The 11591-nt window shown below is 62.4% G+C and overlaps 1 protein-coding gene across 2 annotated transcripts; it reads left to right on the forward strand.

Annotated features, from left to right (window-relative positions):
- Window positions 1–4109: 4109 nt before the first annotated feature.
- Window positions 4110–10442, forward strand: CTDSP1 (CTD small phosphatase 1). 2 transcript variants are annotated; one of them, XM_047722114.1, is made up of 7 exons: window positions 4110–4607; window positions 5948–6096; window positions 6556–6657; window positions 6774–6830; window positions 7454–7546; window positions 7674–7859; window positions 8462–10442. In XM_047722114.1, the coding sequence occupies exons 1-7, from the start codon at window positions 4541–4543 to the stop codon at window positions 8588–8590; spliced, it is 783 nt and encodes a 260-aa protein (XP_047578070.1). In that variant the 5' UTR covers window positions 4110–4540; the 3' UTR covers window positions 8591–10442. The 2 variants fall into 2 exon arrangements, with proteins under 2 accessions (XP_047578070.1, XP_047578067.1); XM_047722111.1 differs by having other exon boundaries at window positions 4118–4607; window positions 6553–6657.
- Window positions 10443–11591: the final 1149 nt, after the last annotated feature.

Raw genomic sequence — 11591 nt, forward strand, 5'->3', positions numbered from 1 at the left:
CGAATCTGCTGGAGTAGCCTCAGACTTTCTGTACCACCCGCAAACCACATCCCAGGCAGTAAAACGGAGGCGCAGTTGTCCCCTCTTCAGGCCCGGGTCTTGGAACCCGAGTCCGTGCCTCGGAGGCCCAATTCATTTGCCATCTCCCCAGGGGACCCCGCGGCCCGGACTCCCACGCCGCGCATTTAAAGCTCCCTCCGCACTGACTCCCAGCTCCCCCTAGGGGCAGGGAAGGTCCCAAGTGCCCTCACTCCCCGCCGCTGCCTTTCCCCTCCCCGCCAAAGAGGAGGAGGCGGGCGCTTGAGCCTCGCGCCCTGGGGCCTCGGAATCCGCCCAGGCGAACGCAGGGAGGTGAGGGGGGAATCGTGTGGGCGGGGAACCCCTCCGGCCGCTGGGAGCCGCCCGGCACCCCTTCGCCCCGTGCAAGGGTTGCACTTTATAGACGCTCCCTGGGCTGTTTCTAGGCTCCCCCAAGTCCCACCTCCTGCCTCTCCCGGTGTCTCGGACCCTAGCTCTTGAGCTGCGGAGAGCGGTGGCGAGAGGGGGCCGCCAGGCCTTTCCTTGGGTTGAGCCTGGAGCCAGCTTTGTGCCTGGAAGCACCCCCTTTTGCCCAAGATATGGTGGGGCAAGCTCCGCTTTCTGGTTGGGGCGCTTGTTTATGAGAAGAATTTCCTCTTTCTTAAAAGGGCAACGATGCGAGTGGGGCCCTCCAGGAGGGACGGGATGGGACAGGTCTGGTCCAACCAGGGAAACGGTGGGAGAGGGTGCAGGACCTAAGCTAGAAGGCCGCTGTATCCTCTTCTGGGCTTGGCCCTGGAAAAGGTGGGACCCACGCTAGCTGAAGAGGGGAGATGGATGGGGACCTGATAATAGGAGAAAGAAGCATCTTCCATTACTCCTCTCCAGCTTCCTGGAGGTGTCCCCAGCCGTACCCCTGCACACCCTCTCCATCAATTTACTATTAATTGGGTGCCATCCCCGTGACAGACGTGGGGGAGGGAGGTAAAGTCCTGAATTAAAGATGTCAGCTCTCAGGTTGCTCACACTTCAGCAGGGGGAGCTAGCTACGTAGAGTGATGGCAAACCCAACTGCCAACAGCGGCGAGAGGGAAAAGCCGAAGTGTGTGTTAGGCACACCTGGAAAAGAGTGAGGCCAGGGCCAGAGCAGGTAACTCCTGAAAAGGATTTTGAAAGCTGAATGGGTAAGGGGGGGCAGCCAAGGGAGAATGAACCTCCCAAGAGTGGGGGGCAGGTGTGCCAAACAGACATGCATCCTTTTTTTTTTTTTTTAAGATTTTATTTATTTTATTTATTTGACAGAGAGAGATCACAAGTAGACCGAGAGGCAGGCAGAGAGAGAGAGAGAGAGAGGGAAGCAGGCTCCCTGCTGAGCAGAGAGCCCGATGCGGGACTCGATCCCAGGACCCTGAGATCATGACCTGAGCCGAAGGCAGCGGCTTAACCCACTGAGCCACCCAGGCGCCCCCAGACATGCATCCTTGTGGAGAGTTCTTGGATCTTGTAGGGCAGGTGGGGGGTGGGGTGGGAACCCCAGAGGCATGAGCAGGCTGGCCATCAGAATAGTTAAGGCTGCCACTGAGAATGTGGGTGCAAGGAAGGCAGGGAGGAGAAGGGACCAAAGGATTAGCTACGGGGCTACCCTGGGCCTGGGCAAGGGGTTACCAATGAGGTCAAGCCAAGGTCTGTCATTTCTGGGCAGGGAAACGTTTAAAAGGCGCTGCTCTCCACTCCCCAGTAGCTCTGGTTCTTCCTAGAGGGAGGGACTGGACACTTCATCGGCCTCTCGGGTGGGAAGGGGCACCAGGATTCTCCCCCCTCACAAAGGGCGATGGGAGGACACCCTCCCTTTCTGCACTGACACCCCCCCCACACACACACACTTTCATTTGGCTGGGTTGGGCTCTTAGCAACCCCATTTGGCAGATGAGGAAGCTGAGGTGTTGAATGCAAGAGACACTTGTCCACGGTTGCAAGTCAGAACCCCTCAGAGTCCTGGTGTTTCTGGACCCACCGCCCCCATCATCTGATTCCCTCTGCAGTACAAGGAGGAAAATAACGTGGCTAAAGCGCCCTCCAGCCGCTGGAGCAGTGCAGTTCCAGAATAGCAGCTGGGTGTGGACACCGCCCCCCCTGCCAGGGAGGAAGCCCCAGGCCCAAGATCCTACTGCGTCGTACTTCTGCCAGTTCCTCGATGTCCATAGACAATCCCCCCCACCGCCCAAACACACACACACACACACACACACACACACACGCACGCACACACGCACACACTGCAGGGGGCCTCCTGACTCCTTGTGGGAAGATACACCTGGAAGGCTTTGGAGCCTGGGAAGGTCTCCCAGGGGAAGAGGGCTTGGAGGAGGCTAGTGTTAAAGTTGGGAGGCAAGGGGGACTGGCGGTGGGTAGGCAGTGGGCAGCGACCCTGCCCAGGGCCGTATCCATTCGGGCAGCTACTCGGCCTCCCCAGGTTCCAGTCTACAGAGAGGGAGAAACGAAAGAGAGGAAGGTGAGCCGCCCTGCTCCAGCCATGGGATGAGGCCAGGGGTTCACTTAGTCCACCACACATTTCCTTTTGGGGTCAGTGCAAGCTGGGCATCCGGAGATAAAGTTGACAGCCCGCCGGGGCTCAACCGAAGGGGGAGGGTTCTCGGCTTGGTGGCCAGAACCCCACTTCTCCCCTCGCCAGAAGGCTGGCTCAAGTCACTTCACTTCTCCGAGCTCAGTTTCCTTATCTGTAAAATGGGAGATGTAGGGGGTCGTTCTGACGAGTGAACTAGATTAGGGGGCACAGCCGGAGCAGGACGCGAACAGAGCGCTCGCTACACGTGGGCGATTATTAGGATTAAATGCAAACCCGCCGGCGGTGTGGGCGCCACACCCACGGTGTGGGCCGCCTCCTCTCTCCCCGGTCGCGGGGCACAAAGCTGGCGCGCCTTCGGGCCGGCGCCGCTCTCCTACCCTGCAGCCCCGGCGCCGGTCCTCTCCCCTCCCCGGCTCCCCCTCCAACCCACCCCGCCCGGGCCTGGAGGACGTGCGCTGCGCTAGCACCAGGCGGCTGGACGGGACAGGACGCGCCCGCTCCGCCCCGCCACCGAGGCCCGTGGGGAAGGAAGTGCTGGGGCGTGTTTGTCAGGGCTTGACGTTGTTATTATTTTTTAAATGGTGAACACAAAATAGTAGGGAGAATGGAAAGAACTTCATAAACAAGAGAAACAAAAACACCCGCAGACCTCGCGGCGCGTAACAGGGGAGCTTCCCTCCAGAAGAATCAGCGGGGAACCGCGGTCTCCGCGCCAGCTGGTGTATCCGTACACCCCAAGTGGAACGGGTGTTTCACACTGTATAAACAGCTAATGCTTGTGGACCCCTCCACCGTCAGAAATTGGGCCTGTAGGAATTAAGCGCCCACTGCGTGCTGGAACCGCGTGAACCCCCTCCCCAACAAGTACAGCGTGGACGGCGTGGGGACATCCTAGGAAGGATCTAGGAAGGCCTCTTGGAGAAGGTGGGGTGCCGTCGAGATCAGTGGGATCGGCTCCGTGAAGGGGCTGGAAGCGCTTTCCAGGAGGAGGGAACAGCGCACACGAAGGCCCTGAGGCGCTTAGGGGTTTGGTACCCTGCCGTGGGCGCGGACGCGCGGGGTACCCGATGGAGCCACCGGGCGAGGTTCGCAGGGGGCATTCCGGCGCAGGGAGTTGTAATTTTCACGCCCTACAGTGCCGGGCCACCTGGCCCCGAAACTGCGGTGGGTGTGGACGGTCACAGTCCGGTCAAAAGCACAATCTTGCGGATCTGCACAGCCTTTTGGAGCCGGCAGGGAGCCTTCACTTGCTCAGGACTTTCCTGCGAGGCGGCCTCTGCAAGTACTGAAGACCCAGTTTGCAGACCGGAGAGCGTTATTCCCGTTTCCCAGATGAGAAAACCACGAAGCGGCTAGTCTGTGGCCCTCGCACAGAGCAGGGGTGGAGCCGCGCCGCCCTCGGGCACTCCCCGGCGTGGGCGCTCGGGGCGGGTGGGGCGGGCCCTGGCCCGGGGCGCTCGGCTGTCTGGAACGGTGGGCCGGGAGCAGGTCCTGCCACGCAGCCGCAGAGGCTCGGCCCCGCGGGCGGGTGGCAGGAAGAGAGGCGACGCCCCCTGGAGCGCGGCAGGAACCCGGCCGAGCCCGCCTCCCAGTCAGCAGAGCCGAGCCGCGCCGGCCCCAGCGGTGATGAAAGCCGCGGCAGAGTCCAGGTCACGCCGAAGCCGTTGCCCTTTTAAGGGGGAGCCTTGAAACAGCGCCCGGGTTCCATGTTTGCATCCGCCTCGCGGGGAGGAAACTCCATGTTGTAACAAAGTTTCCTCCGCGCCCCCTCCCTCCCCCTCCCCCTTAGAACCTGGCTCCCCTCCCCTCCGAAGCTCGCGGGGATCCCTCCCTCCCACCCCTCCCCTCCCCCCCGCGCCCCGATTCCGGCCCGAGCCGGGGGGGAGGCCGGGCGCCCGGGCCAGAGTCCGGCCGGAGCGGAGCGCGCCCGGCCCCATGGACAGCTCGGCCGTCATTACTCAGATCACCAAGGAGGAGGCGCGGGGCCCGCTACGGGGCAAAGGTACTGGGGCCGCGCGGAGGGGGCTGCGGCTGGGGCACCGCGGGATGGGAGGAGGAAGGGGCTGAGACCCAGCCTGGGACAGTCGTCGCCGCCGCCCCGGGCGCCCGCCACTGCGGAGCTCAGAACTCCCATCCGGAGAGGGAGCGGGGAGAGAGTTTGAACTCGCCGAGGCTCGGAGACGCGGGGCGGGGCCTGGAGCCACTTGGGCGCTCCCGAGTGCTCGAGATGGGGAAACTGAGGCAGGGGTAGAGAGTGGGTTCCTTCCGGGTCTCTCTGACTGGCATTGCGCGTTGCCCGATAGTCGCCCCCTCCCCCCTATTGGCGCCAATTAGGCTGAGAGATGGGGGGTTGAAGAGGGCGCCTTCAGGCCACCCGGGCCGCGGTCTAGGTGGGTCGCCGGAGGGGGCGCCGAGGTGACAGCGGGCTGGGGAGGGTTGGAAGGATCTCCCGCCAATACACAGCTATGATCCCAACAAACTTCCGCGTCACGCGTGGAAGCACTGAGCCCCTGAGAGGCGCAAGAATAGGGCAACCACTTCTACGGGTCCCTAGCGCACCCGCGAGTTCTTTGCATCGGGCTGAGCACCAGGCGCCCCGGCTGCAGGCCCTTGGGCGCCGGGCCTGTGCACACACGCACCGACCGGGTAAGCGGTGCAGCCCGCCCGCCTTGGCCGGGCCCCCGGGGCTGGAGGGTCTAGGCTGGGCGTCTGCCCCTTCCTGTGCCGGTGTTGACCTCGGAGGCTAGGAAGCCCCTCCAGGTTCGCCCAGCTCTGGCCAGGGCCTAGCTCCGCCCGAAGGCAGGGGGCCCGGTAGAGGGGCGGTGGAGGGTGGGCCCGTCAATCAGGCGGCGGATGCCGGGCTCTAGGTCGGAGGTCTGGGCGGGGCGAGGGCGGAGGAGGCGGGGCCGGCAGCTGGCCGCGGGACACTGGCTCCAGGCCCCCGCTCCCTGCCTCTGCGCCCAGCCTCAGTGAGGACTTTGGACCCACGTGGGCGGTAAGGATGGGAGCAGGGCGGGAGTGGACGGCAGGGCCCCAGGCCCCAACCCTCCCCGGTTAGGCACCCCAGCGAGCAGGGGCTGCTCAGGTAAGGTGGGTGTCTGGAGGCATCCCCGATGGGGCTGATCCCACAGGAGGGATGAAGTTTGGTTAAGAAAAGAGAAAGCCCACGGAGAGTAGCCAGCCCGCGGCCGGATGAGGGGGCCTTTGTAATCACACTGGGAGGATCTGTGGGTACCAGAGGGGTGGCCTGGAGTCCAGGCTGTCAGGAGTTTGCATCTGGGCCTGGATGCACGATTCTGCGGGCTAGGGTGCACACCCCCACCTCGAGCCTCTCTGCTTCAGGTGACCAGAAGTTAGCGGCTTCTCAGAAGCCCCGGAACCGGGGCATTCTCCACTCGCTTTTCTGCTGCGTCTGCCGCGACGATGGGGAGGCCCTGCCGGCGCACAGTGGGGCGCCCCTGCTGGTGGAGGAGAACGGAGCTGTCCCCAAGGTGTGTGGTGGCCTGTTGTGGGAATCTGGGCTCAGGCTGGGGCGGGTTTCAGGGAAGGGGCTTTTCACGACCTGTCTGCAGGCCATATAAGGTAGGGAGGGCCCCTCTCCCAAGCCCTGTGCCCTCCCTACCAGGCCTTCCCAGCCTGGCCCTGAATGCCCTTAAGATTGCCACACAGGCAAGGGTCCCTCAGCCAAGGGAACTCTGGATTTCCCCTATAAGATTGGAAGCTTTTCTCTCCCTTGGCTTCCCAGGTGGGGAAGTGAGGCCTCTAGCCAGGCAGCCTGCCCCAGGCCCCAGTTGGGGGCGGGGGGGTGGGCAAAGCTGGGAAGGAGGTGGCCTCTCCCCACCATTCCTGTGTCTCCTGGCATAGAGGGCTGAGGGAGGGAAGACCCATGTAGGAGAATGATGGGGCCTTAGGAGAGGCGCCCCCAACTACTTCACCCATCCCTGCAGCAGACCCCAGCACAGTACCTGCTCCCAGAAGCCAAGGCCCAGGATGTGGACAAGATCTGTGTGGTCATCGACTTGGACGAGACCCTGGTGCACAGCTCCTTCAAGGTGGGCCCTGCCCAGCAGCCCTCAGCTCCCTGGGTCTCTGAGGGGGGCCTGCCCTGGACTGGGGGCTGGGGTCGTCTCTGCAGGCCCCGCCCCAGCAGCTCCTTTTCCCCCCACAGCCAGTGAACAACGCCGACTTCATCATCCCTGTGGAGATTGATGGGGTGGTCCACCAGGTGAGGGGCTGGGTGTGGGGGGAGGCGGCGGGCTTGGCACCTGCCTTCCAGACCCCAGGCTCCTCTCATCAGTTCTGAGGACCCCAGGTGGGACTTGGCTAGAGGTGGAACATAAGGGTCCAGAGGGTGTGAGACTTGCGCCCAGGATGATACAGACCCTCGGGGACTTGGCCCGACTCCAAGGCCTGTAGGGAGTGGGGCTCCTCCTCGGCGCCCCCTTGCCCCCCTTGCCCGGGACCCAGTTCAAGTAATTCAGGATAGGCTGTGTACTGTCCAGCCTGTTCTCCATTACTTGGCTCGGGGGCCGGTGCCCTGCTGCCTCGGGGTGAGGGGGCCGCCCTCAGGCCCCTTCGTTTGCCTAAGGCCATGGTGGGGCAAAGACTGGGAATTAGTGATTCCCCGCGAGGTAGGACCTGAAGCTAGAAGTTGGAGGTTCATTTTGATCCTCTTCTGGAAGGACAGGTGCTAGCCAAGTGGAGCCCGTGGGCCCTGGGACCAGCCTCCCTCCTGTGTTCCTTGCTCTGTTCCCTCCCTGTCCTCAGCCGGGCACCACCACCCCCACCCCACCCCCACCCCACGCCCTGCCTGCGGGCCAGCAGTCCCCTCACCGGCCCACCCCCTAGGTCTACGTGCTGAAGAGGCCCCACGTGGATGAGTTCCTGCAGCGAATGGGCGAGCTCTTTGAGTGCGTGCTGTTCACCGCCAGCCTTGCCAAGGTGAGGCCCCCCCCCAACCCCTCCGAAGGGCTCCTGGGGCCACCCGCTTCCCCTCCACCTCCAGCCTGCAGTCGGGTGGACCATTGGGTCCCCTTTGGGCCTGGATGACCCGTGTTCCACTCTATAGTACGCAGACCCAGTAGCCGATCTGCTGGACAAGTGGGGGGCCTTCCGGGCTCGGCTGTTTCGTGAGTCCTGCGTTTTCCATCGGGGGAATTACGTGAAGGACCTGAGCCGGCTGGGCCGAGACCTGCGACGGGTGCTCATCCTGGACAACTCACCCGCCTCCTACGTCTTCCATCCAGACAACGCCGTGAGTACTGGGCAGGACCAGGTTGGGGGACCGAGAGCCAAGAAGAGGGTCCAGCCGCAGGGGCTTCCTTGGCCTCCCTACTGCTGTGCTGGGTGGTGTCTGGGGCCTAATGCCCTCCTGGTCATCTGTGCTTCCTGCCCTCGGGGACCTGTGCCTCCCCCATAACACATACCCACTGCCGCTGCAGCTTTTCGGACCTTACTGATCATTCCATCCACTTGCTTGGAGGGGGTGCCCGCGGCGGGGGGGCTTCTGCGTTCTGGAGCAGTTTCAGCTTCTGAAAATCACCAGTTGTGACCTAGTCTTGGGTCCCAGAAACAATGTAGTGGGTCCTAGTTGGAGTTTTAAAAAAAAAACAAAAGAGAATAGAAAATATTGGAGGGCTTTGCACCCGGGAAGGGTAAGTACTACTTTATAAAACCGGCAGTGTATCGTATAGGTAAACGGAATTCACGGTGGGTTGCTGTCAGGAATGTTTGAAAATCTTGAGTCAGGGGCTCCCCTGGGGGTGGCCCGCCAAACAGTGAGTGCTCAGGGCTGGTCTGGACATCCTGTGCCCGGAGCCACCTGCTCTCCTCAGCACTGCGCATCCCTCTGCCCAGGTACCGGTGGCCTCCTGGTTTGACAACATGAGCGACACGGAGCTCCACGACCTTCTGCCCTTCTTCGAGCAGCTCAGCCGTGTGGATGACGTGTACTCAGTGCTCAGGCAGCCACGGCCAGGCAGCTAGTGAGGTGCCCTGGGGCCATGACCGGCCCCTGACCAAGGCCCACACCCCTCCCTCGTGGACTTGTCCTTACAAAAACCCAGCAGCGGTGGCCCACTTCAGCCTTCAGCGGCATGGGGAAGTGGGTCCTCCCCGCCTGCCCGGCCAGGCTGCACCAAGAGCAATGAACCTCTGGGTCCCTGTGTCAGTGCCTTAGAACCTCCTCCTCCTCCTTGGGGGACCTGTGGGGCCCTGTAGGGCACTCCCCTCCCTCTCCCTCTCTTTGCTGCCATGTTTCTTTGCTGCCAAATAGGGCCCCTTGGCCCTTTCTGGTTCTACTTGGGGGAGGGGCAGGCTTCCTGCTGCCCCATGCCTTGGACCCCCAGCCTGGGAATGGTGGACACCAAGTGCCTTCCTTGCATAGAACCCTTTTTGCCCTGCCCTGTTTTCCCAGGGCCGTGATCGGGTCGGCTCTGGCCTGGGACAGTCTCCAGATGGCTGCAGTCAAGGCTGGAAGGGGCGAGGAATCAGCCTCCCCACCTCCTCCCTTGGGACTGGTACAGCCCCCACCCATCTCTGCCTCCTAGGAGGGTGGGGAGGGGAGATCTGTTATCATTTGGTGAAGGGAATGGGGTGTGTCCTGCGGGACCCCAGAGTCCAGCTTCTCTAGGCCCAGCAGCAGCTGAAAGCTGCTTCCCACACCAAGCCCTGACCTCTCACATCTGCCTTAACCATCCCAAGGCCCTGGGGCCACCACCCCAGCCCTGGTGTTGGGGGCAGAGGCAGGACCCGTTTGTGGTGCCATATAAATATGTATATGTGTATATAGATTTCTAGGGGAAGGGGAGAGGGAAGGGCCAGGGTGCAGAGACCTCCCCAGTCCTTCACCCCTTTCCTGGACCCATAAATTGTGGGGAGGGAGGGAAAGGATTTTTACATTTTTTAAACTGCTATTTTCTGAATGAAACAGTCTGGGCCAAGGGGCCCCAAGCCCTGTCTTCTGCCCCTCACACCCTCTTTGCTCCAATTATTCATTCATTGAAAACACATCAGCACATTCTCTGTGCCCAAGGCTGTGCTAGGCCCACCAGCTGTGTGCGTGGGGGTCTCTGCATCTCATTGGTGCCCTCCCCCACCCACTCCATACTTCACTGGTGCCTTTAGGGGAGCTGTAGGAGGTGGGACCCTTCTTGGGGGGTTTGGGGGGTCTCCAGGAAGCCTGGCCAAGCTGTCGCCGTCCCCCCTGTGCCAACTCACCCCTGTTGTGCTCTTCCCCCCCACACCCCCTGCTGGCTGGGGGCAGCTCCCAAGACATTCTGCCTTCAGAAGCTCTGACTTCTTTATCTGGAACCCCTTCCCCAAAATGCTGAGTCTGGAGATCAAGGCCTTGGGCTCTCCCCAGGGCTTAACGGTTAAGGGGACCCACATACCAGTGCCAAGGGGGGTGTCCAATGGAGATATCATTGCCCTTCAGCCCCAGAGAGCTGGGGGTGGGAGGGAGGAAAAGGTTGGCCAGAATCAGGTGACCTTCCCATTTAAGTGCCTTCTCTGTGACTGAGAGCCCCACAGTGTGACAAGAACTAAAAACGCAAGACCCCCATCCAGCCTCTGTGGTCACTGGGGGGACGTTGAACCGGGGGGTGGTGGGGGGATGGGGGTTGTCCTCAGGCCACACCCTCCAGGGATGTGGAGGGAGGGGCTGCCCTGCCCCCCCCCCAGGCTTCAAGTGTGCAAGTGTGAGGTGGGCGCACAGTGGTAAGTGGACCTGAGCACACCGCTGTACTGTTTAATTATTCTACGTCTCGTCGCCTGTTACCTGACCTGCAAAATGGAGAAATGCCCTCTTTGCAGAGTTGATTAAATGCCAGCACGCGGAGGGCTCGCTAGTATTAGCTGTAAAGTAAAGCTGGGCTGCGTCCCTAGGGGAGGCACTGGGAAGGTATTTGCAGGCGGGAGGGGTGTGGCCTCTGTCCCCGGGTAGAGGGGAGGGGCTGCGGCGGGCCCGAGCGGGGCGTGGGGGCGGGGCGGGTTCCTGGGAAGCCAAGTTCAGAGCCAAACGGAAGAACTTTGGCTGAGGTGTCGCGAAGGGCAGGCTGGCGGAGGCGTCAAGGTCTTTGGGGGAGACGGTGGGCCCGGCGCTCGGTCTCCTTGACCTCCGCGCCTCTTTCCCCCATCCGCCCCTCCAAGGCCCCTCAGCACCTACTGGCCGCGCCCTTGCACTAGCCTCCGGCCCACTTCCTGCCTCCGCCCCTCCGGCCCGGGCAGAACTTCCTTTGCAAAACCAGGCAGCCCCAGGCCCTGGCAGGAAGTGCCCTCACGCCCCTCCCCGCCCTCGCCTGCTTCTCACGGTGGCCGCTAGAGGCCTCTCAGTCCTCGGCGACTCAGCCTGCCCTTCCCCCAACCCGGGGGTGGAGGGGGCTGGAAAAATGGGGGCCATCATCGTTTACCTACCTCCCGGGGGTGGGGTAGTCTTTCCCCCAATACACAAACACACTGGAAGGAAGGGAGACCTGCCCTTCCAGAAGTTGGTCTCTGTCCCCCCAGCTCTGCCTACCCTGCCCCCACACCCCCCTCATCCCCATACCTTGTGAATCCAGCCTCAAGTCGGCCTCCTCGCGCCCCAGATGCTGGTCCGTCCCCCAAGTCGGGGATTGGGGGACGACCTCAGCGTGTGACAGCTCTGGAAAGCACCGATGTGGAAGGAGAAGCCCACAGATCCCAACCGCCCCACTCTGAGCTGGAGTCCGCTGGGGCAGGACAAATACCCAGCCCTCTCTGTCTCCGCTGGGGCAGGACAAATACCCAGCCCTCTCTGTCTCTGCCTTCCTCCTTCCCCCAGTACTACTGGATTTCCTGCTCTCCCAGTAAACACTGGTTACCCCCAAGATTTGCATCCAAGGGGCCCTGACATGCCAGGGAGTCGCCCAAGGTTCCCAGCTCTGAATGAGATCACAGCCAGTCTCTCCCCACCACCACCCACACAGCCTTCACCCACGTGGAGTTCAACTTAACCACAGGTATCTGC

This window comes from Lutra lutra, chromosome 3 (assembly GCF_902655055.1).
Source record: "Lutra lutra chromosome 3, mLutLut1.2, whole genome shotgun sequence".
In the NCBI taxonomy this organism is placed as follows: Eukaryota; Metazoa; Chordata; class Mammalia; order Carnivora; family Mustelidae; genus Lutra; species Lutra lutra.

Bases quoted from the DNA above. Each gene is read 5' to 3' on its own strand.
- CTDSP1 (XM_047722111.1), top strand. From the start codon at position 4,541: ATGGACAGCTCGGCCGTCATTACTCAGATCACCAAGGAGGAGGCGCGG. The intron at 6,831-7,453 runs GTGAGGGGCTGG...CCCACCCCCTAG, and splicing joins TTGATGGGGTGGTCCACCAG to GTCTACGTGCTGAAGAGGCC. The intron at 7,860-8,461 runs GTGAGTACTGGG...CCCTCTGCCCAG, and splicing joins TCTTCCATCCAGACAACGCC to GTACCGGTGGCCTCCTGGTT.